The sequence below is a fragment of the Gorilla gorilla genome, chromosome 19 (genome assembly GCF_029281585.2).
Source record: "Gorilla gorilla gorilla isolate KB3781 chromosome 19, NHGRI_mGorGor1-v2.1_pri, whole genome shotgun sequence".
Lineage (NCBI taxonomy): Eukaryota > Metazoa > Chordata > Mammalia > Primates > Hominidae > Gorilla > Gorilla gorilla.
Window position 1 is genome coordinate 82,805,099 of NC_073243.2, and position 26,012 is coordinate 82,831,110.

At 38.2% G+C, this 26,012-nt stretch overlaps 1 protein-coding gene across 5 annotated transcripts in view; it reads left to right on the plus strand.

Moving 5' to 3' along the window:
- The window catches only part of LOC115933270 (ciliogenesis and planar polarity effector 1-like), a 133,045-nt gene that overhangs the window by 65,263 nt on the left and 41,770 nt on the right, over positions 1–26,012 (plus strand). For 3 of the 5 annotated variants that reach the window (XR_010131788.1, XR_010131790.1, XM_055367915.2), the window contains exons 21-28: positions 599–890; positions 1,978–2,917; positions 4,689–4,837; positions 5,515–5,681; positions 6,259–6,341; positions 8,000–8,079; positions 9,725–9,802; positions 11,768–11,960. Coding sequence is in view for 1 of the 5 variants with exons in the window: in XM_055367915.2 (XP_055223890.2) it covers positions 599–890; positions 1,978–2,917; positions 4,689–4,837; positions 5,515–5,681; positions 6,259–6,341; positions 8,000–8,079; positions 9,725–9,802; positions 11,768–11,960 (1,982 nt within the window). In the remaining 4 variants the exon portion in view is untranslated. The remainder of the gene's footprint in view (positions 1–598; positions 891–1,977; positions 2,918–4,688; positions 4,838–5,514; positions 5,682–6,258; positions 6,342–7,999; positions 8,080–9,724; positions 9,803–11,767; positions 11,961–26,012) is intronic. The other 2 variants (XR_010131791.1, XR_010131789.1) reach the window with 2 other exon arrangements.

The following is a 26,012-nucleotide window of genomic DNA, read 5'->3' on the forward strand; positions in this document are numbered from 1 at the left end:
AGTCCAGGTATGTCCAGTGATTTTGTATTATTCTATTAATATATTGTATTTGTGATTTGTGTTTTTCTTAATACTTTTTTTGACATCCTCTAAAATATTCTGTTTATGTATTAAATAATGTTTTAAAATGTTTCTATAGGCAGCCTTGAAAACCTTCCCTTGCTATTGTTTCTTATTACTTTTAGTAAGAAAAATGTCCTTGATTTTTTTGGCTAGAATTATCCTCATTTTATCTTATTCTGTATGTGAGAATGGAAAAAACATTAGTTATTCTTTTTATTAAATATAATTATCCTTCTGAGTTTTAAAACAGTTAAATCACTTAAAGTTTTTTTTCCAGGGCATACTTTTTCTTCATGAGGTCTAGGTTCTGTCTCTTTTACTGTGTTCTTTAATGGACCTTCTTTAGCTTCTGCAGTTCTACTTTAAAATATCTTTCCAGTAAATACTGAAGAAAACACGACCAGTAAGAATGTGGAAATAAGCCTTAGTCATCAGTTAGGTTTCTTGTCCCCAGGAGGGACCAGAGTTGGGTCTCCTATGTCTTGAATTGAAATATTTTAATGAACACTAAGACTTTTTATTCTTTTCTTTCCAGGACCCCAGACTGAGGAAGTGATGTCTGTTGTCATGCATTCTATCCAGAAAGTGAGGGTGAAAGCTCTAAAACGTGTGCAGAGAAATATAGGCTCTTTTGAAGTGAATATATGGGAACCAATTGAAGAAGAGAAACCAGATGAGGCTCCAGGTTTTGACAGATATTCCCTGGGGACTAGTTTGAGCAGAAGTACACTCACAGAACTGGGGGATTCTGTGGTTCACAGTGATGCAGATACATTCTCTGAAGCTTTGTCGGTTGAAGAAAAAAGTAGGATAAATATCTATCAAAGGTACAATTGAGATCTTTTAATCACAGGCATTCACTTCCTTTGAAAAGTAGCTTTCAGGCATCTGATGAGCTGATTTCTGGTCCCAGCAACCCTCACTGATTGCGCTATTAATAATATGAATGATAAGTGCCACCCCCTCCACTCATAAGAATATTAGGAGTATAAAATGAGACTATACATTTGAAAATTTACTTTAAGTATTATTGATATATGAAATAATTTTGCCATCTGAAATTATAAAATCAAAGGAGTAGATGAAATTCTACACTTCACTGGAGGACTTTCAGTTTTTTTTAGTAATGTTTAGACTTAAATAGTTTGAGGTAACTGAGTTAGCCATATTATTTTTAAGGAAATTTTTCCTTAAATTTGCTTAATATTTTTAAGGGAAATATTTCAGGGAAGGAAATTGCCTCAATCAGAAGGGATAGGATGCTTTCAGCCCAGGTGGCCAACACCTGTTCTCTTACTGAGGGAACTAAGGATCTGTGTTCTGCCCTAAGAATCATGTTGAGAAGAAACATTTAAAAGGAATTGTGGTTGGGCAGTTAAGGTGTCCGCCCAACAGGTTTCATAACAGCTAAAAGTGTTTAGAAAAAGTTCCCAGTTTTTGTGTGGTAAAACAAAAAAGGACAGTCTTGCTTATTACACATGGTATTAGGGGAGCTGAGCGGGCAGATGCAAGAGAGAAACAAGAAATCCTAAATTTTGTTGTATATCAGTGGCTTGGAGTTTTTGTTGACTTTGTATTCCTAAAATCTGACCCATTAGAGGACTATTTCTTTTACCCACAGAAAAATCATTCATGTTCTTTTATAGTGAAATTTCTGTGGACACATTTTGATCTCTTCTAATACAAATTTTCCCTTTGATATTAATTTTTTTTTTATCTCATAGTAGAAATGTTCCACTCTTGAAAACACTTAGAAATCATTTAGTCCCACTCCCTCGTTTGAAATGTAGGTAATTGAGGCACACAAAATATACATGACTTAATCATTGGAGAGAATTTTTCATGTCAACTCTAAGATCAGTTTTAGTGATTACATGATCTCTACTTTTGTCTTATTTTACTTTTTTGCTGTAGAAATGCTCCAAATCACATGGAATTAACATCGATTCGTAAGCCAACTGATAAAAAGAAAATGTGTAATCAGAAAGAAAATCCTACAAAGAAAGAAGATCATGAAAAGTTATCACAAAATACACTTCCTGTAATAGGTGTTTGGGAATTTGAACGTGATGATGATGAATATATTAAATTCCTTGATCTGTTTTTGAGTTACATTCTTGAAAGAGACCTACCTTATTCCAGGGATGCTGGCATTCCATTTCTAACTAGTTTTTCTGGAAAGCTTAGAGAACATGAACTTAATTCTTTACTTTTTGATGTACATACAACATTAAAACGACGTCAGAGCAAAACTAAAAGCCAGAATGTGTTTAGAGCTGGTTCTTGCTTTGTTGTTGCTCCTGAGTCCTATGAATCAGAAAAATCATCCTCTTTAAATGATGACTATGGCATGCATTTAGAAAACCAGGAACTTTCATCATCAGTACTGGTTAATCAAGGGATCAAACCTTTTTTACAATATCCTTCGAATGAAGTCAATAAGAATGAAGGAATGAGTGGATTATTTGGTTTAAAACAAAAGTCAATTTACAAAATACAAGATGACACTAGAGAGAAATGTCTAATCCAGAGATCATCAAACCACATTTTTTGGACTCCCAAGTCCATTAAAACTAGAAGATGTATTTTCAAAGCTATTCAGTGCAATGATATTAACCCTCAAGAAGATCTTCCTTTAGCACTAAACACATTTGGCAGTATAGGAAGACTGCTGGAATGGATGATAAGGTGGTCTAATAGAAGGCTACTCTGTGATTCTGGTATAACTGAGTCATCCTCTGAGTACAGTCCAGTAATTCGTGTAAAGACCTCTGCAGCTGCCATTCTTACATCATTATGGCTTTTGGAACAACCCTATTTTGCTACATATAAGGCAAAAAATGCCATTATTAAGGTAAGCATATCAATTGTTTATTACTTACAAATGAGAATTCTCATTTTAGATTAAAACTATGTTTACATTTCCCATCTATTAAAGCATCATTAAATAATAGAAAATTAATGACAATGTTGATTATAATCAGTATCTCCTATTTTTTTCTTCCAGTGGTTCCTTTAATTCTTAACAATAAAGTGCTTTCAGAGAGGCTGTGAGGTTTTGAAGTTTTATGTGTATTTATAAAAAAGAAAAAAGGGAAGGAGATAATTTTAAGTGATATTACAAGTGGTATTACACGTATATTATTTCTCCTTTCAGTTTCAGGTTTTGGTTCAGGTGAAGAAGGACTAGGTGGCTCTGTAGTTTTAATTACTGATGTCTCATCAAGTCCATTATAGGGGATAGTTTTTCTTACACTCTCAGGCCAGAAGAGGTTGGAGAACCAAACACAGAAAGGCAGATGGGGGAGTCAGTAGAGGAGTTAGTGTTTAATTAGCTATTCTTTCTTCCCTAGTCAATGGCAAGTGCTTTTATTCTGAAGTAGTTTATTCTAGGCTGAAGGATGTGAATGTGTGTGTGTATGTGTGTGTGTGTATGTGAATATGTGAATTTGTTTTCTTTTATTTTTTACTTACTCATTTTTTGAGACAGAGTCTTGCTTTTTGTTTTGTTTTGTTTTGTTTTTTGTTTTTTTTTTTTGAGATGGAGTCTCACTCTGTCACCCAGGCTGGAGTGCAGTGGCGTGATCTCAACTCACTGCAACCTCCGCCTCCTGGATTCAAGCGATTCTCCTGCCTCAGCCTTGTGAGTAGCTGGGACTACAGGCGCGCGCCACCACGCCTGACTAATTTTTGTATTTTTTTAGTAGAGATGGGGTTTCACCATATTGGCTAGGGTGGTCTCAAACTCCTGACCTTGTGATCTGCCCGCCTCAGCCTCCCAAAGTGCTGGGATTACAGGTGTGAGCCACTGCGCCTGGTCCAGAGTCTTGCTTTATCACCCAGGCTGGAGTGCAGTCTTAGGATCACAGCTGTCTGTAGCCTTGACCTCCTGGGCTCAAGTGATCCTTCCACTTGAATCTTCCAAGCAGCTGGGACCACAGGCTCATGCCAGTATGCCTGGCTAATTTTTAAATTTTTTATAGAGACAGGGTTTCCCTTTGTTACCCAAGCTGGTCTCAAACTCCTGGGCTCAAGTGACCTTCCCGCCTTGGCCTCTCAAAATGTTGGGATTACAGGTGGGAGCCACCACACTAGTCCTTTTTTTTCCTTGAGGTTGGTTTCTGTTATCATAAGGTATACAGTTTATATGATACTGTGATATTGGTCATCCTTGAAATGTGTATTTCTAGGTAATGTATATGGAAATTTTAAGTGAGACAAAAAGGATGTACCTTGTGTTTTTAGCTGCATGTATTTTTGTCTACTATGTCATTTTGAAATAACTACTGAATGTCTTTATGATATAGCAAAGGGAATGAAATGAGAATATTATAATTTTTTTGCCACTGTTTTGTGGCCTGAAAACAATGACAATATGCCTTACAAATTTGTAAGGCTGATTTCTTTTGAATACTATTTAGGTAGTCAGATTGGCTTTTTCCAGTTAGAATAAAGACTTGATCATTGCTTCAGCAACAAATATTGAGTTGTAGAAATGCAGTAAATATTTGATAAATGAATAAGAGGATTATTCAGAATTCCTGTAGAAAGAATGAATAATTTTAAAATATGGTGAAAAATAAAGGGTTCAATAAATACTAAATACTTTAAATGGTTTGCTTTAGATGGTAGAGAATCGTGACACTGGGTGTCAGATTGGACCCAATATTGAGAGGGAGAGCAAATCAGATGCTGGCGGTTCAGTTGCAGTAGCAACTCCAGGTGGAACTGAGGAAAGAAATGGTCAGAATAAATCTTGTCAAAATATCTTGAAGTAAGTTGCTGATTATACTCTTCTTTTCAATATAAGACACGTGGTTTGATGGCATTTCGGCTTAAAGGGAAGATCAAACCCTTGAAAGTTAAAGGAATGAGCATTTTTTGAAGTAGAGGAGCAGGCAGTGAGCTTTCTGAGGTGCTTTAACAATTCATTGCAAATTGTATTTCTTCCCTCTTGGTCTAGCTTATATCTTCTGAGAGAGCAATTAATTCATCCTGAGGGATTCCTTTATCAATTTATTTCCCATATCAGAAGTTGGACTAATCCTTTCATCCATTTTTATATATGAAGCAATGCTAGGAGTAACATAGCTTTGAATACCAAGGCAAAAGCCATTATAGCATGAAGAGTCCTTTGTGAGAATGATAATTTTAGATAAGTTGAAATTATTCCAATCATTCGAGTAAATAAAAACTATGATGTTTAGTTATTTACTGAACAATCTTTACCTGAGCTTCTGTGTATCAGAATTTTTTAAAGAAAGATTTTATAAATATGAAACCAAAGTTTGTTCTTTGCTTTTAAAAAACTGAATTAAGCCGAGATTGCGCCATTGCACTCCAGCCTGGGCGAGACTCCATCTTAAAAAAAAAAAAAAAAAAAACCCGAAAACTGAATTAGCTCTTTATCTCCAAGAATAGTTGTAATTTTAGTTGCTGCATTTTTTTCAGTAGAATGCCAACTGAAGCAAAAAATCCTGATATAAAAGAAATCAATGATGATATTATTTCCGTCACTCATAATACTAAAAAAGAATTTATAGATATTGATGAGAATCTTTTAGAAGTAGAAGCATTTACAGAAGAGGAAATGGATATGCACATATCAGACTATGAAGGTCAGTTCATTTAGATAATCTATTTTTTTGGCTTTATTAATTTGAAATTGGTAAATAATATTATCTGAGGTAACTTATTTAGTCTCATACCTAAGTTAGTATGTTTACAGTAGCCTAAAATAAAAAATTAAGCGAATTAAATATTTATGAAATATTGAGCATATTAACTCTAGTTTTGGTTTTAATAAAACCAAGAAGATCTAAGGTATTTTTATGTTGGTGCTCTTTTACAATTGTTGGGCCTCTTGTGCTGCTTATATAATAATTATGGTCTGTTAATTTCTGTGAAGCAACTCTATAAACCTCTCCCCAGCAGTCTTCCTTAAGACAGAAACTCTCAGAGCACTACGTGGAGTTAAACATACTGAATAATAAGGCCTCTCTCTCAAGGCTCATCTGGGATTTACCTGATGAAGATGGAATGGACTCCAGGTGTTTTCAAAGACTGTCTTTATAAAAAGGATAGAAAATATTTCTGTCGTTATATTGTTTCTGGTAATATTCCCTGAGCCCCCTAAAAAGTCAATAGCTTATTTTTTAAATGATCAGTTTTCTCTTCATCTTCACTTATCGCTAGAAGACATTGAAGAATCTGTTGGAGGTTTCAGAAGTCCCAGTCTTGCCATTTGCATGATGACTTTACCACAGCAGTTAGAAGAAGTAAGTCAATAAATAGTGGATACAATTATTCTTCTTTCATTTTGTATAGTGTTTAAATTATACATGTTTTTATTCATTGTTATTAAATATATCAAAGCAGGGCTAGCTCTTAAAAATGCACTATGGGTTGTAGAATATAGCCATGCTGTGTGGCATTTTTCTTTCCCTGAAATTCTAGTACAGTGTAGTAACCTGTCCAGTAATTTCAGGCAATGAAATTTTCACGTCATAAACTGCTGTAGCAAATTTATTTAATCAAGAGTAGCAAATGTGTCCTTTATTTAAAAAGTATGGAAGTATGGCCAAGCATGGCAACTGATACCTGTAATCCCAGCACTTTGGGAGGCTGAGGCAGGAGGATTGCTTGAGGCCAGGAGTTTTAGACCAGCCTGGTCAAGAGAACAAGACTCCATCTCTACAAAAAATTAAAAAATAGCCAGGCATGGTGGCATGCACCTGTAGTAGTCTCAGCTACTTAGAAGGCTGAGGTGAGAGGATCATTTGACTCCAGGAGTTTGAGGCTGTAGTGAGCTGTAATGTGCTACTACATTCCAGCCTGGGCAACAGAGTGAGACCCTGTCTTTAAAAAAAAAAATTAAAAAGTATAATTCAGCTGTAGTATACTTTTTATACATATATATACTTTTTGATAATATTTTTCTCAAAACTCTATACACTGAATTTCCAGGGGGAACATAGACATTTCCAATTATTGTAACAATTCTGTGTTTTTGTTTTTTTTTTTGAGATGAGGGTCTTGCTCTTTTGCCCAAGCTGGAGTGCAGTGGCACGATCATGGCTCACTGCAGCCTGGAATTCCTGGAATAAAGTCATCCTCTTGCCTCAGCCTCCCAAGTAGCTGGGTCTTACTATAGGTGCACACCACTATGCCCAGCTAATTTAAAAAAAAACAACATTTTTTTTGTAGAGACTGGGCCTTGCTATGTTGCTTAGGCTGGTCTTGAACTCCTAGCCTCAACCTCTCAAAGTGCTGAAATTACAGGTGTGAGCCACCGTGCCCTATCTGTTGTAACAGTTCTTTTTTATTTTTATTTTTATTTTTATTTTTGAGACAGTCTTGCTCTGTTGCCCAGGCTGGAGTGCAGTGGTGTGATCTTGGCTAACTGCAGCTTCCACCTCCCAGGTTCAAGCAATTCTGCCTCAGCCTCCCAAGTAGCTGGGACTACAGGTATGCGTCACCATGCCTGACTAATTTTTTGTATTTTTTTGTAGAGACAGAGTTTCACCATGTTGGCCAGGCTGATCTTGAACTCCTGACCTCAAGTGGATCTGCCTGCCTTGTAACAATTCTTTTAAAAAAGATTCATTTTTCCTGGTTTTATAGTTGTTTTTACAGGGAAATGAGTAATCATATAGTGTTAGGTGTATATAATTTACAGTGTGTTAGTCTACTGACACAGTCTTGTCTTTGTAACTTAGCATGCTCAATAGCCTAGTGTGACAGACTGGAGGCAATTCACACAGTATAAAGATTAGGTCAGAGCAGGACTGGGAGTACATTTTACTGTTTGATTTCTCACTTGCTTGTAGACTGTTGTTACTCTGGCTAAGTGGCTAATATGGGACTCAAAATACTCAAGACAGTAATACCTGTTTGTTTTACCTGTTTTCTTTTTGGGTACTATTCATTTTAACAGGAGTTCACAGAAGAGGTTCAGTGTCAAAGGGAAGAACCACTGGAGACAATTATGGAGGAAAAATCGACTGAACAAAAAGGGTAAGGGGGAAAAAAGTGTGACAGTGATTGTCACTGGTTACCTCAGTGAAGCTTTCAGCTTTTTTCCTTCATAATTTACAATACATGATTTAGGGTGTTTCTAGTGTGTTTCTAGTGAAACTGTAACTTCAGTTTATAGTTATGGTAAAATGATTTTTGGTAAATGTTATACTTCTATGTATTGATAGAGTGAAACAAATAATGATATCTAAAATGCCTTTTGTTCTCTCATCACTATCAGCCTTATCAAAATAAAGCTGTAAATAGGCCAAAGCTTATTTAGCTGCTAAGTAGGGAACCACTTTTCATACTTATTCCATTTTTATTGAATCAAATAAAGAATGATTATAAATTATTTTATGTATGTATAAAATCTTTCACTGTTGTGATGATTACTATACACTATTCATTAGGGCTATGATGTACACATACACTGCCGGCTAGCTTATTGCTTCAGGGAGAGCTGAAGGCAGTTTTCATGTGTTGCAGTTTGGACATGATTTCTAAATCTTTAGAATTTTAGAAGTTCTAAATTTTAGAATTCCCTTAGATAAGAAAGGCAACATGGCCAGGCGTGGTGGCTCATGCCTGTAATCCCAGCACTCTGGGAGGCCGAGGCGGGTGGATCATGAGGTCAAGAGATCAAGACCATCCTGGCTAACGCAGTGAAACCCTGTCTCTACTAAAAATACAAAAAATTAACTGGGTGTGGTGGCGGGCGCTTGTAGTTACAGCTACTCGGGAGGCTGAGGCAGGAGAATGGCGTGACCTGGGGAGGCAGAGCTGGCAGTGAGCTGAGATCGGGCCACTGCACTGCAGCCTGGGCAACAGAGCAAGACTCCGTCTCAAAAAAAAAAAAAAAAGGCAACATAATTAGATTTTCTTTTTCTTTTCAGTATGCAAATTTTGTTAGTTTTTCTATGGACAGTTAAAAAGAATATATTTAATACTATGGGCCTTTACAAGTAATTTAGATACTTCTATTCATAAAAATGATTCCTTCGGAAAATTACCCAAGAAGAGAGAGAGAGAGAAGACAAACACTAATCTTTACAGTTTCTTTTTTCTTTTCTTTCTTTTCTTTTTTTTTTTTTGGAAACAGGGTCTTGCTGTGTTGCCCAGGTGTGCACCACCATGCCTGGCTAATTTTTTTGTATTTTTTTTAGAGATGGGATTCGCCATGTCGCCCAGGCTGGTCTCGAACTCCTGAGCTCAGGTGATCCGCCTGCCTTGGCCTCCCACAATGCTGGGATTACAGTCGTGAGCCATCGTGCCCAGCCTCTTTACAGTTTCAAATGTGACAATGGGCTCTAGGGTTCTGAGCATAGTGTCTCCCTCTTCTATAGGTGAAATTTGGGTCTTAACTAACCTCATGTCCCCTCATTCTGGGTTCTGTTGTTTTCATTGCTGAGCAGTCAGCAGTATTTAAGTGGTGTTTTAAGTCATCCAGACATATTTTTTTGCTTTTGCTTAGATCTGTTACTAATTGCTATGGAGACAAATGTAAACATTGTAATTATGAGCTAAACGTTATAGAAGATTAGAGGATGTTTAGACTCTTAGATGGCTGAGCATAGATCACTCATACCTTAGATAATGCAAAGAATATCTTGCTTACTAATCACCTGTTAATTTTTATTGATAGTATGATCGAAGCCTTTTCACATCCTGAGCATACCACTCCTCAATCAATGCAAGTAGATACAAGTTCAGAAATTTCTAGGTAAGAAGTTTTGCCTACTATACCACTTAAAAATAGTTGTGTTTTACAAATCACAGAGTGAAAGTATGCCGACTGTACCATTTTTGAAACAATTGCTACATTTTGACTAAAAACTAAGAAAATAAATGAAAGCAACATAAAACATTGAAAGAGCAGCATAAGCAGACAGATCTGACATCTTTCATTACTGAGTTTCTACTAGCGATTGTATTTTAAAGTTATACAGGAACTATGTTAGAACAGTCTTTTCTGAAAAAAAGTAGTGATATATTATTGAAAGATGAAGTTGTTGCTCATTTTCAGCTTCTAACTGATTTCTTGTAGTGTTTGAAATGCTTTTAATTCTCTCATAGAGCAGACTCATCCGGTTCTTTTGAACAGAGTGCTTAGTGTTTAGAAATCTTGCCGAAATAGGAAAATATAGCACAGCTTTACCTCAGAAAAAAATTTTCATAGTTAGAATCGATCTCCTTGAGACCTGTTGAAAGCAAAGCCCAATAAAGTTGTTTTAAAATGGGCAGATCTGTTTGTGCAAGGAGACCTTCTTCACAAAATGTTGTCGCGTCTGCATGAGTCCTCATACCCAGATCCGGCCCTTTTGCTACACTCAGTTTAAAGAGCTTCTGAGACTGGCCTGGACTGTGCACATCCAGCTGTCCCTACAGCTCAGTTTACCCCTACACCTGCCCCTACTGTCCCAAGGCCTTCTTGAGTGCCAGTCACTTGTGCAAGCATGAATGCACCCACCCTGTGCCCAAGGGGACCTCTACAGCCCTGGAGCCCCTTGTGGCTTTACTAGGAATGCCTGAAGAGGGGTCAGCCTGAAACCCATTCCCCCTTCCATCACACTTCAGGAAGCCAGTCGCCAGAGGGTGCCTCCTAAACCTTCTTTGGCTCCGCTCACTCTTTAGATTCCAGATCCCTGTCACTGGGCAACTAACTCCCTTGTCACCCAGCTAAGAAAGCTGGGGACAGTGGAGGCTGGCAGCAGCTGTGAGAAACATGATTCTCAAGGAGCAACACTCAAAGCTTTCACTTTGGCAGAAAAGGAAAAGGTAGATCAGTTGTAATGCCTATTTTTTGTGAATTTGCCAAATAAGGTTTTTTTATTGGGTGTGTTAAGATGCTCGATAAAAGGCAAATATTATTGCCAAATGGGAATGAGTGTAAACCTAAATAAGTCTATATGAAATTTAATATGTTCTTTTCTTTTTTGGAAACAGTGATCTGTTTGAATCTGATAACTGCCTGCTCCCTTGCTTAGTTTATAAAATGTAGAAAACTTTGAGTATCTGCTCTGTTTGAGGAGTCATCCCCCAACAGTCATTTTGTTTTTTAAAAAAAAAAAACCTAAACACCTTGCTTCGATCCTTAATTTTTATTTGTAAATAAGCATTTTTTATTAGGGTTTATGATACATTTGAACTCTGAGGTTTGCTTGGAAATGAAATGTTCACAGTACTATTGTTTCACATTTAATGATGATAAACAGTAGTTTTCTCTACTGATCCTAGAATTAAGTTTTTTAAACCCAGTTTTTCCCTAGTTTTCTTAACTCTATGCTGGATCATTAATTTTAGTCAAAAACATATTTCTAAGCCAAATTACAAATTGTGAAGTCTGTACAGCTAATCAGAATGATTCCACAGGTCTCAAATTCAGATGTCCACAGGGACCAGGCAAGTAAAATATATGTCAGCTCGTGGGTTTGCAACACCCTATGAAGGAGCCCATCACTGACTAGACAATCCCTTAATAAAGATGAAAATTGAGCTGATGACGAAAGTGTCTTGGGGGCTGACGGGCACTAGAGAGAAAGGCTTTAGGGTTTAAATTTCTAGAAAACTACTAGAATAACCTTTAAATTGGAAGACAAAAGTGGGATCAAAATATTCTGATCATAGACATTCAATTTGTTTTTTGTCAATTTAATGCATGTTTTTTATTTAAATGCTTTCCACGCAGTGCACAGATTTCTACATATAAAGACAAATCTTCCTCAGTTCCACTTCTGATATCAAATGGAGTCAATGTTGCTTCACAACCACCTGTGCCAACACCTCAGAAGACCCAGAGAAATGAATGCACGGCTCAGTTACCAGATTCTTCGGAGTCTGTTAGGCAGATGCTGCAAGATGAAATGTTTAAATTAGTTCAGGTAAGCACATCTCTGTATAAGTAAGTAAATCTACACATAGTGTACATGTAGGGTTTTAAAATATTAATAGATTTCCAGAAGTTGACAAGGTAAAATTATATCACAAGCATTTCTCTGCTTTGGGTACTTTTCACTCAAGTGTTTATAACTGGTTGGGCGCAGTGGCTCACGTTTGTAATCCCAGCACTTTGGGAGGTCAAGGTAGGAGGATTGCTTGAGGCCAGGAGTTTGAAACCAGTGAGACTGAGTTGGCCAACCTAGTGAGACTCTGCTAGGAAACTCTACTAGGAAAAAAAAATTCTACTAGGAAAAAAAAGACCTCTAGGGCCCAGAGGTCTAGGCTAAGCTACCTACTTCTCACAATGACGTATTTTTACTGAGCTCTTTGGGATGCAGCTGCTCACAAAAGTGAGGTGGGGAGTAATCAAACCAGATTAGTGGGCCCCTACTCAAAAGTATCCAAGGTTTATTTTCCAGCTGACACTATCACATATTTCTTATCCATATTTCTTGTGCTTGAGTTGAAACTGTCAGCTGCATTTCAAATTACTGTTCACTTTGACTTTCATCATACCTGGCTATCCTTTTTTTCTGTTTACCAACAATGGTTAATTGTTTACCTTTTTAGAAACATTAGTTTCCTTCAGATCTAAACCTCTGCTCATTTGTCCTACATTCACTTCCATATCCTTTTATGTGATGTAATATATACCATTTCCATATTGATGATTCTCGGCACTAATTTTCTTTTTAAAAAATTTTTTTATATTTTTATTTTTTGAGATGGAGTCTCACTCTGTTGCCCAGGCTGGAGTGCAGTGGCGCGATCTCGGCTCACTGCAACCTCTGCCTCCCAGGTTCAAGCGTCTTCTGCCTCAGCCTCCTGAGTAGCTGGGATTATAGGCATGTACCACCTTGCCTGGCTAATTTTTATATTTTTAGTAAAGATGGAGTTTCACCATGTTGGCCAGGCTGGTCTCAAACTCCTGACCTCAGGTGATCTGCCTGCCTTGGCCTCCCAAAGTGCTAGGATTACAGGCGTGAGCTGCTGTGCCCAGCTGCACTAATTTTCTCTTTGAACTTAGGGGCCTTGATGAGAATAGTTGTTCAGCGTGTCCCCCTGTCCCATGAAACTTACTGAAACTAATTTTATTCTTATTCTCTCTAGTCCCTTCTTTCCTTTTTCTGTTTAGTAGCACCACTGATTCTACCAGCTTAATGTTTTAGAGACATCTCTCAAACCGTTAGATGGATTACTTGGGGACTTCACTGGTCACTGTCCTATATATTTAACACATTATCCAGATAATTCTGATGCACACAAAAGATTAAGAATCACTATCTTCAAAAGTCATCTTTGCCTTCTTTCACAACCCTTACCCAGTGTTTTACTATGCCCTCTTGAATTTTTTGCCCATACTATATGTCGGTAATAGGCACTTGCTATTTCTATAGCAGTGGCTAACCTTAGCTTCTTAGTTTCATTCTTCCATCGTCTTCTATATTCTAGGACACTTTCTTCAGGTATTATTTTAATAATAGTAATCTGAATGTAAGAATCAGCTTTGGTGCAATTAAAAAGTATGCATGCTTAGGTCCTGTACTCTGGAGATTGATTCAGTATAACTGTAGTGGAACTTGCCTTAACTCCTGCAATTTGTATTATTTATAATAAAAGGCTCCACAGGTAATTCTAATGGATTTCTTCACAGTCTAGTTGTGCTGTTTACTTAATCACAGTTGGGGTCATAGGGTAACTTAGGGTACCTCTGCAGATTATGATCTGTATCATGTCTCATGGATACCTAAGGATATGGGATATTGCTTATAAAATATCTTATTAAAAAAAGGGAATGAAATTATTGCTTTTTTTATGATAGTGAAGCCACTTTAAAGGTTTCATATACCCTTTCATATAGCTCAGAGTTAATATATTTTGATCAGTATTTTATGAAAAAATATTTTTTCTATAATATGTGCATGTTAATGTCTGTGAAGCATTAGTGTTTAATTTCTTTTGAAGATGGCATGGCAGAGGCCATAAGCTCCTGGTTTTTTGAATCTCGTTCATTTTTATATCCTTGTAGTGCCTGAATTAACTATACCTATTAAATCATAATCATATTCTCAGAAGGGCCATGAACATGTAGATATTCTGGAAACTGAGCCTGTAGCTCTCACAGTTTTTTTTTTTTAAATCAAATTTAATTAATTTATTTTTCAATCCTGTTCCTTCTGTAAGTTATTGCTTTTATTATTGAAACTTTATTATTTAGTATCAGGAGCCTTGAAAATGTTCATTTCCTTTACACTCAATAGCCTTTTAAGGATTCTATCCAGAGGAAGTAATGAAAGATTTGGACAAAGCTTTATGCACAAAAATAATTATCACATTAGTACTTATAATTGTGGTTTTCTGAATGTGTTGGGATTACTGCTGGGGGTGTGGTATGGTGAGATGGGGTCCCTCCTATCAGTTTTTGGCCAGGTCAGCTCTATTTTTATGTTAGGCTTCCTCAGAGCTTTCTCTTGATGAAAGAGTTCCAAGTCTGAAAATGTTTGAAAATACCAACGTATGTAAAATATTAGAATAATTAGGAAGAATATAAATACCTAGTAATAGGGAGAGGGACAAGTAAATTGTGTTGTGGTCATGTAGAATGTTATGAAGTCACTAAACATGTTTAATAAGGGTTTTTAGTAGCACTAGGAAAGGATGTAAAACTTAATAGACAGTATGATTTCAGTAATTTAAACAATAGATATGCGTGGAACAAAGTACTCCCATTGCTTGCTTCTAGATTGTGGGAATGAGGATAATATATATTTTTTTGCCTTATACTTTTTTTTTTTTTTTTGAGACAGACCCTCACTCTTGTTGCCCAGGCTGGAGTGCAATGGTGCGATTTTGGCTCACCGCAACCTCCGCCTCCCAGGTTCAAGCGATTCTCCTGCCTCAGCCTCCCGAGTAGCTGGGATTACAGGTGTGAGCCGCTGTGCCTGGCCCTGACTCATACTTTTTTATATGTTTCCAGTTTCCACATTGACCATAGCTGTGCCCATAATCAGAAACAATTATTGGTGCTATAAACAGTTAATTGTCCCTCATTATAAAGCAATTATGACCTCAATTCAAAAATCTAGAACAGATTAAAAAAACCCAAAGGAAACAATATTGAACATGAATATAGAATAAGTCTTAAGTACTAGTAAATAAGCTTATTTTTATTTTACCTCATCTCAAAAAGGATTTAACGGACTGGTCGCAGTGGCTCACGCCTGTAATCTCAGCACTTTAGGAGCTTCAGGCAAGAGGATCACTTGAGCCCGGGAGTTCGAGACCATCCTTGCCAATGTAGTGAGACCCCCATCTCCACAAAAAATAAAAAAGCCAAGTGTGGTGGTGTGCACCTGTAATTCCAGCTACTCAGGAGAATGGGGTGGGAGGATCACTTGAGCCTGGGAAGTCAAAGTTGGAGTGAGCCATGGTTGCACCACTGTACTCCAGCCTGAGTGACAGAGTGAGACTCTGTCTCAAAAACAAAAAAGGATTTAATGAAGTGAAATGCATAGATTAGGAAGAAAGAAGGGAAACTGGAAAACTAAGGAAAACAAATTAAGTTAATTAATATAAAACATGAGAAACAGAGTCTTAAATACCAGGCTATGGGTAGGCCAAAAAACCTAGTTGCCATCATTCCTCTCTTTCCCTCATACCTCACATCCAATCTCCAATCCATTAAGTCTTACTAGCTCTGTCTTGAAGGCATATTACCAGATCTCTCCAATTCTCTGTCTCCATTACTACCACTTTAGTCTAATCCTATATCACTTCAGTGTTAGTAGCCACTAAAGTCTCCCAGCTTCCATTCCATTCTTGACTGGACTACTATAGTAGAAAAAGGAGCAAAATATAGATACAGGGATGCAATATAGAATCGTGATTAAGAGAGTGAGTTCTGGAGCCAGACAGGGCTCCTTCACTTTAAAGCTGTGTGATTTTGGGCACATTATTTAACCTCTCTGTGTCTGTCTTTCCTCCTCTATAAAATGGGACTGATAAAATTCTCCACTCAGATTATGTGGATGGATTAAATGAGTGAATGAATGTATAAAGAACCCTTAGAATAGTATCTGGTGTTTAAAGTGTTCAGTGTTAGCTATTATCATTAAGGTCATTAATTTCAATAGGATAGCAAAAGAGGAATTGAAAAACAAATTTAACATGATATCTAATAAAAAAACTAAAAGGAAACTTTCGTATCATTTGAAGGAATTCACTCATGCATCATACCAACAGTCAGTGTTGTACACAATTAAGGACCAACAGAGGTAACAATCATATTATTATTTAATATTATCCTAGACATTTTTGCCAGTTAAACTAAAATGATCAAGACTGCATTATAAGGAAGAGGTGGGAATATTGGTGTAGTTTATATGACTCTACCTGAAACAAAAGGAACTAACCAAAACTGTTAGATTCATTTAATAATGTTCAGTTTAAAGTGTTAAATGTGAAAGATAACTTTTTCACAATAGGAATAACAACAGATAATTTAGGTGTAGTCCAGGAGTTTGAGATTGCAGTGAGCCAGCCATGATCTTGCCACTGTACTCCAGCCTGGGGACAGAGTGAGACTGTCTCAAAAGTAATAAAGTTAGGGAGAGATGGGCCTGAATATAAAGAATAGTATAAAGCTTTTCAAGACATAACATTTAAGTAAGTCAGGCCGGTGTAGTGCTTACACCTGTAATCCCAGCACTTGGGGAGGTCAATGGGGGCTGGATCACCTGAGCTCAGGAGTTCAAGAACAGCCTGATCAACATGGCGAAACCCCATCTTTACCAAAAATACAAAAAATAATTAGCCGGGTGTAGTGGTGAGCACCTGTGGTCCCAGTTACTCAGGAGGCTAAGGCAGGAGGATCACCTGAGCCTGGGAGGCGGAGGTTGCAATGAGCTAAAAATCGTACCACTGTACTCCAGGCTGGGTGACAGTGAGATTCCATCTTAAAAAAAATTGAAATAAGTCAGAACCACTAAATAATTGGTAAATATTTCTCAAATTTTTCCCACAGAGGTTAAATAATTAGTCCAATTTATTTATTTGCCTACTTTAGCTATTAAGTGACAGAGTTGTTATGCACACGTAGGCTATCTGTGCTTTTTTTTTTTTCCTTTTACGCTTTTTGTCTGTTTTTGTAGAAATGGGGTCTCGCCATGTTGCCTAGGCTGGTTTCAAACTTCTGGCTTTACGAGATCCTCCTGCCTTGGCCTCCCCAAGTGCTAAGATTAAAGGTGTGAGCCACAGGCAGGTGAGCCACCGTGCCCAGCCTAACCATGCTTTTACAGTATGATGCTGCCTCCCATACTTAGAAGCCTGTGGAATTGAGTGTGGAGCCTGTTTTAAGTGTATATTAGTTAGTGTATTATTAATTTGGCTGCCAGTGACAGAAAATGCAAAACAACAGTGGCTTAAACAAGATAGAAGTCTTTTCTCTCCCTCACATTAATGAATAAGGAGTTAAATGGAATAGAACTAGTTTGCAGGTCCAGGATATCTCAGATCTCGTCTGCGTCTGTCTTTTTTTCTGCCATCTTTAGTATACAGGCTTCAAGTTAGATGCTGTAGCTGTAGCCATTAATTTTGCATTTTTGTCAGTAAGAAGGTAGAGGGACAAGGTCAAGCGCAGTGGCTCATGCCTGTAATCCCAGCACTTTGGAAGCCTGAGGTGGGTGGATCACCTAAGGTCAGGAGTTTGAGACCAGCCTGGCCAACATAGTGAAACCCCATCTCTACTAAAAATATAAAAAAATTAGCCAGGTGTCGTGGCACACGCCTGTAATCCCAGCTACTCAGGAAGACTGAGGCAGGAGAATCACTTGAACCTGGGAGGTGGAGGTTCCAGTGAGCCGATATCGCACCACTGCACTCCAGCTTGGGAGACAGAGCGAGACACTTGGCTTAAAAAATTGGAAAAAGAAGGTAGAGGGATAAGGATAAAGAAGCCTCCTCATTTTGAACTTTGTATCTTTGTTTAACTTGAGAAGTGTAATAGTTTTTCTTTTTTGGAGGCCAGGAGTCTACCTAAAATTTAATGCTTCCAATACAAAGAATGGATGATAAGGGGCAACTAGCAACTAAGCAGTGAGTATCTATGTTCAATATTTGTTGCTTTCAGTTATAGCAATGACAAGTTATTTATTTACTTTGGATTTTTTTTGGGTCTTTTTAGCCATTGTGAATGGTTCTTTAATATTATGTGTGTGTGTTTGTGTGTGTGTGTGTGTGTATTATATATAATATATATAGCATGTGTGCTTATTTGATTTTATTTCATACTCGTGAACATTAGCTACCTTTCTCCAAAGGAATAAAAAGTGTAAAGTTTATTGGTACTAATGCAATCTTTAAACTCTTAAGATTTGGTCAGAGTATTAACATGCATGAATTTCATTTTTATTATTTTTTTTTAGATGGAGTTTCGTCTTGTTGCCCAGGCTGGAGTGCAATGGTGTGATCTTGGCTCGCTGCAACCTCCGCCTCCTGGGTTCAAGTGATTCTCCTGCCTGAGCCTCCCGAGTAGCCGGGATTACAGGCACCTGCCACCATGCCCAGCTAATTTTTGTATTTTTAGTAGAGATGGGGTTTCACCATGTTGGTCAGGCTGGTCTCGAACTCCTGACCTCAGGTGACCCACCCGCCTCGGCCTCCTAAAGTGCTGGGATTACAGGCGTGAGCCACCATGCCTGGCCGAATTTCATTTGAATTCTTTTGTGTCTGGTTCTGCTGTGTAGTTATTCTACTGTTTCTCTTCGGAAATGAGATGTAATCTTTTTGGTTTATTTTATTAAGGGAAGATTCCAAAAAACTAGCCTCAGCCGAGATTTTTGTCAAGCTTGACTGTGTATCTGTCAGGTTTGTTTATACTGAGGATCACTGAAGCACTCATAAGGGAAATGAAGGTATAGAAACTGCCTTTTTCCTTGCTCCCACTAACAAATGTGAGAAACTGGCCTTACTTTTTTTTTTTTTTTTTGGAGATGGAGTTTTGCTCTTGTTGCCCAGGCTGGAGTGCAGTGGTGCGATCTCGTCCCCCTGCAACCTCTGACTTCTGGGTTCAAGCGATTCTCCCGCCTCAGCTTCCCGAGTAACTGGGATTACAGGTGTGCGCCAGGATGCCCGGCTAATTTTTGTATTTTTAGTAGAGACGGGTTTTCACCATGCTGGCCAGGCTGGTCACGAACTCCTGAACATCAGGTGATCCACCCACCTCGGCCTCCCAAAGTGCTGGGATTACAGGCGTGAGCCACCATGCCCGGCCGAGAAACTGGCTTTTTTTAAGAGAATGTTTTAGTTATTCACTCTTTCCCATTATTTTTCAGAACTATTATAATTCGTTCCTCAGTTAGCAGTGGCTTTATCAGTAATTCAGAATATTTTTTCAAAGACATGTCAAATCTTTCATCACAATAGGCAAATATATAGAAGACCTGATGCATAAATGTTTCAGACTTCACCAATCTCTATTTTGCCCATTCATTTTCTCTGAGAAAGGGGTCCACTAGTGTTTTTTTTTTTTTAAGGGATAGGGTTTTGCTATGATGCACAGGCTGGTCTAAAACTCTTGGGCTCAAGCAGTGCTTCTGCCTAAGCCTCCTGAGTAGCTAGGACTACAGGCGAATGTGAGTCCACCCAGCTTGGAGTTTGTTAGGTTTTTTTTTTTTTTCTATTTTAGAGACAAGGTCTTCCCGTGTTGCCAAGGCTGGTCTCGAACTCCTGGGCTCAAGAAATCTGCCTGCCATGGCCTCCCAAAGTGCTGGGATTATAGTTGTCAGCCACTGTGCCTGGCCTGAGTCTGCTAGTTTTGACTTGAGTACTGATGAGAACTTTAATGCTACTTTCTCATTCCTCCAGTTTCTGCTTGTTAAAATTCTGTGTACCCTTTAGGGACCATTTGAAATATAATTTCCTCTAAGCAACCTCTCCAGATGCTAGCTGCATTTGCTACTTCCCAGGCTTGGTTTCTGGCTTCTTGTTGTTAAATCATTATTTGTGTGCTTGTCCTAACTCCCTTACCTTTCTTTTCCAATCATATATTAAGACCTCAAGTACAGGAACTTTTGTATGAAAGGTATGGTAGTTTTTTAAAAGTCCTGTGTCTTCTAATGCAATACCTTATAAATGGTATGTACAGAGTACATATTTGTTAAATGGAATTGAACATTTTTGGGTTTTATAAATGAAAAGCTTGTGACATTCAAATGTATTTTTTCTTTATGACACATAGCCCTTAGTTTCTATATGGAAAATGGAAGTAGGTATGGAAGTGTGAACAAAGGAAATGTGAGCATAGAACTGTAAATAAACATCTATTTCCGTAAGAACCATTATACATGCCTTGCCCTAACCTTACAATTTAGATACATTATAGTTTAATAATTGTAAGAGCTGCCTCAAGATAGAGATGACTTAGTTAATTAAATTTATAGATTAAAACTTTATTCTCGCTTTATTTTGATAACTTATGAACCTACCTGGCAAATGAATCAGAAAAAGTTGTAGTTTTCTTTCCTTAAAACAGTTACACAATACTTTCTAAAAAGTGTGATTGTTTTTATTAAGGTGTAACTATTTGTTTTTTTATTTTTTATTTTTATTTTGTGGAAATAAGGTCTTGCTGTGTTGCCCAGGTTGGTCTCAAACTCCTGGCCTCAAGCAGCTTTCCTGTCTCGGCCTCCCAAAGTGCTGGATAACAGGTGTGAGCCACCATACCTTGCTTTTAAGGTGTTATTTAATATAATAATGTGCACAGATCTTAAAGGTTCAGTTTGGTGAGTTTTGACAGTTGTATATATTATGTGTAACCACCATCCCAAATAAGGTACAGAACATTTCTGTCATCTCTATAGTTCCTTGTGCCCCTCCTAGTTACAATACTGTTTAAAAATGATTTTTTTTTTTTTTTTGGCCAGATGCAGTGGCTCACACGTGTAATTCCAGCACTTTGGGAGGCCAGGGCGGGTGGATCAGTTGAGGTCATGAGTTCAAGACCAACCTGGCCAACATGGCCAAACCCCGTCTCTACTAAAAATACAAAAATTATCCGGGTGTGTTGGCACACACCTGTAATTCCAGCTACTCGGGAGGCTGAGACATGAGAATCGCTTGAACCTGGGAGGTGGAGGTTGTAGTGAGCTGATATCATGCCACTGTACTCCTGCCTGGGCTACAGAATGAGACTCCGTCTTGATTTGAAAAAAACAAAAAAGATTTTTTGATAGCTCTAAAATTGGAAGCAAAATTACCAGAGTACTTACTAGTAGGTACGTTATAAACCACACTGTCCCAACTGATTAATTTTTTTGTTTCTTATATGTATTTTACTTCAGTTACTAGTTAGTAGTTGGATTTAGTTTTACTGCTAAAGGCACTATATTAAAAATATTAATTATATTATAATTTCTTTTTGATAAACTTTTTTTTACTTATTTTATTCCATTTTGTTTATCTGTAATGGTAATAAAATTGTTCTTTCCAGTAGAATTTGAAGGATTGTGATTATTTTTCTTAGAACTAAGTAAAACAAAATTCAAGTGGGAAGTATCAGAGAAAACAGGTGAAAAATCATCTTTTGGCTGGATGCTATGGCACATGTCTGTAATCCCAGCACTTTGGGAGGCTGAGGCGAGCGGATCATCTGAGGTCGGGAGTTCGAGACCAGCCTGGCCAACATGGTGAAACTCTGTCTCTACTAAAAATACAAAAATTATCTGGGTGTGGTGGAGCACGCCTGTAATCCCAGCTACTCGGGAAGCTGAGGCAGGAGAATTGCTTGAACCCGGGAGGTGGAGGTTGCAGTGAGCCGAGATCTTGCCATTGCACTCCAGCCTGGGTGACAAGAGTGAGACTCCATCTCAAAGCAAAACAAAACAAAACATCTTTTAACCATTTCTATTACTTGTTCATGATTCTAATTTTTTTTTTTTTTTTAGGGATGAAGGAGGTTCTAACTCATAATTAAATGGAAACTTTAGGATTACTGAGGATTTTCATTATCTTTGCTATCCTGTTTCCCATTACTACAGAAAATAGAAAGTTGGATTTTTATGACTGTAACTAAGGGCTGGATGTAACAGCAGCTTTCTAGTTGTGAGCACCTGTTCTCCATGAACTCTGTCTGACTCCCTGGCTGGCACGTTCTGTGGTGGGGAGTCCAAGTTTGGGCCACCACTGTGTTGCTTTGTCTTCTGGTCTGAGGCATCTCATCCCCTTGGCCTTGATCATTGCCAGCCACCTGTATCAGTCAGTCTCTTTCCCTGATACATGGGGAGAGGCTGAAGAATTCAAAGTGGGAGAAAACTATCTTTTAGTTCTCAGGAGTTGATGTAAGAATAAGATGATTCATGTAAACACGCAACATAGGACTCATACTAGGCACTCAGAATTGCTGGGTTTTATCGTTGTTTTCATCATCAATACCAATATTTGATCAATAACCAATTTAAATTTAATTGAAGTTGACTTCAATTAAAGAAGAAAAGTTTTAAAAAATTGGTATGAGAAAACTTAACTATTTTAACTTCAAAGTAGAATTAATGTCCTTTAAAACAGAGTAATTTAATTACACCTGCAAGGTTATGTCAGCAGAGGATGCTAGAAGCTGTGTTCCAAAACCCAGTGACTGTGTTCCTTAGGGTTTCGAAACTGCTAATGTGTGAAAATGGGCACTAGGGGGCAATAGAAGCTCTTTGGCAAGCATCCAGTTTTTCCCTTTGCCTGTCTATAGTGGAAGGGAAAAAAAGAATCTTTTATAAATAATGTCTTCTACAGACTGGAACAAGTGAGTTTGAGATTGAGATTAGTGTTGGAATGATTACTTTTTATTCTCTGAAGAAGAATGCAGAAAAATTCTCTCAAATATATTTAAAATTTTATCTTGAGCTTTTTAGATAAGTAACAGAGGTTCCTGACTGGGCGCTGTGGCTCACACCTGTAATCCCAGCACTTTGGGATGCTGAGGTGGGCAGATCATGAGGTCAGGAGATGGAGACCATCCTGGCGAATATGGTGAATCCCTGTCTCTACTAAAAATAGAAAAATTACCTGGGCATGGTGGCGTGTGCCTGTGATCCCAGCTACTTGGGAGGCTGAGGCAGGAGAATCATTTTGAACCAGGGAGGCGGAGGTTGCAGTGAGCCGAGATCGCACCACTGCACTCCAGCCTGGCGACAGAGCGAGACTCTGTCTCAAAAAAAAAAAAAAAAAAAGAAAGATTCCTATGTGGGAATTTTAAGGATAGATTCCTCATACTTTAATATTGAAGTCTATAAAGTTGAATAAGGTTTATTTCTGTGATCATTTGTCTAATCCAAACTTTTGAAAATATATATCAGATCTTGCCGGGCACAGTGGCTCACGTCTGTAATCCCAGCACTTTGGGAGGCCAAGGCGGATGGATCACCTGAGGTTGGTAGTTCGAGACCAGCCTGACCAACATGGAGAAACCCTGTCTCTACTAAAAATACAAAATTAGCCAGGCGTGGTAGTGCATGCTTGTAATCCCAGCTATTTGGGAGGCTGAGGCAGGAGAATCGCTTGAACTCAGGAGGCGGAGGTTGCGGTGAGCCTTGATTGCGCATTGCACTCCAGCCTGGGCAACAGGAGCAAAACTCTGTCTCAAAAAAAAAAAAAAAAAAAAAAAAAAAAAAAAAGAAAATATATATCAGATCTTGTCACTTCTCTGCTCCAAACCTCCGGTTTCTTCCTATCACTTCAGGTTCTTTGCCTTGGCCTGTGCAAATCACACTGACTTTATCCCCTTCTACCCCCTGGCTTGCTCACTCCTCTCTAGCCACATTGATCTTTCTGGTTTTCTTTGGAGACCTATTCTTATTCCCACACGGAAACTTTCTATTTACTCTTTCTTCCACATGGAATAATACCCAGAACTTCACATGGCTCCCTTATTTTGCTTGGATCTGTGCTCAAGTGTTACCTTCTCTGTCCATCTTATATAGGTCCCCCCTGCTCCCCATCCCACCTCTTTTCCTATCACTGCTTTATGGTACTTATCATTATCTGACATTTTTGTGTATTGGTTTATTGTCTTTCTTCACATAAGAATGTAAGTTCTATGAGGACAGTCTTTTTTTTTTTTTTTTTTACTGCTGTATCCTCAGTGGCTTGACAGATACCTAGCACATAGTAGGTACTCAAGAAATATTAGTTGAATGAATGGAATGGCCATCCTTGGCTGTGGGCATGGCTACTTTCTTCCTAAACATTTCATTGAATCAAAGTTAGCTTCTGATCTGGTCACAATTATTCTTTTTTTTTTTTTTTTTTTTGAGATAGTTTCCCTGTGTCACCCAGGCTGGAGTGCAATGGGGTGATATCGGCTCACTGCAAGCCCCACCTCCCAGGCTCAAGCGATTTTCGTGCCTCAGCCCCCTGAGTAACTGAGATTACAGGCACGTGCCACCATGCCTGGCTAATTTTTGTAATTTTAGTAGAGTCAGGGTTTTGCCATCTTGGCCAGGCTGGTCTCAAAGTCCTCAAGTGATCTGCCAGCCTTGGCCTCCTAAAGTGCTGGGATTACAGGCATTAGCCACCGTGCCCAGCCACAGTTACTCTTTAGAAGCTGAGAAGCTAATATTCCACTTACACATTTCTAGGCTAGTCCTCCACAGTTATGTCAAAAGTGTGCAGTCTTTTTAAAGCTCCCTTTCCAGGTAAGCTTTTGTATCCTCTCAAGGGTTGTTTCTGCCTCTGAGCAGTGGTTTTTATTTTGCTCAACAAATATTTTGTGCATCTGCTATGTGAATGGACACTGCTAGTATGGATCAAAATGAGGATACTTTAAGGAAGATGGACTAAGTTATGCAGATAATACAAAGCATACTTTAAGTGCAGTGACAAATATGGGGGTACTTTTTATCTGACTTTGATTATAGTCTCTTTACTTACAAGTTTTTTTCTTTTTTTGAGACAGGGTCTTGCTCTGTCACTCAGACTAGAGTGCAGTGGCATGCTCACTACTCAACTGCAGCTTTGATCTTCCAGGCTCAAGCAATCCTCCCATCTCAGCCTCCCTAGTAGCTGGAACTACAGTGGGTGCCACCACGCCCAGCTAATTTTTCTGTGTTTTCTAGAGATGGGGTTTCCTCATATTGCCCAGGCTGGTCTCGAACTCCTGGGGTCAGGTGATCTGCCTGTCTCAGCCTCCCAAAATGCTAGGATTACAGGTATGAGTCACTGCACCCGGCCACCACCCCCCCCCCCCCCCGACTTTTTTTTTTTTTTTTTAAGAGACAGCGTATTGCTCTGTTGCCCAGCCTGGAGTGCAGTGGCACAATCATAGCTCACTGTGACCTCAAATTCCTGGGCTTAAGTGATTCTCCTGTCTCAGCCTTCTGAGTAGCTGAGACTGCAGGCGTGCACCACCATGCCGAGCTAATTATTTTATTACTTTATTCTTTGTAGAGGTGGAGTCTTGCTATGTTGCCCAAGCTGGTCTTGAGCTCCTTGGCTCAAGTGATCCTCTTGCCTTGGCCTCGCAAAGTCCTGGGATTATAGACATGAACCACTGTGCCCAACACAAGTTATTTTAATATCCAGGTATTCAGCATTAAACTCTGGTAAACATCTGTCAATTTAGTGTATACATAGCAAATTGCAAAACTTGCAGATTTAAGTAAGTGCACCATTAAGTAAGTGGAAATGATGTTAAAGAAGTTCTCCACTCCACCCAAAGCATTGTAAAGTGAGGAACTGGTTGAACTAGAGCAGTTAGTTCCTGATTGGAAAAGAGAAAGTTGACAAGAATGATACGTGATTTGAATATCATAGGATTTTGAAAAAATTGAAGAAGTTTCTATAAAATAATACTTGATTCATTCTTTGTGGATTCTAACATTTACTGTGAGATTTGTTATGACTTAAATTTTGAATTATGAATTTTATTTTATTTTATTCAGGATTAAATAAACCTTGACCTAAAAATTTTAATTTTATTTTAAGATATTTTAGTGTAATCTTTTTATACC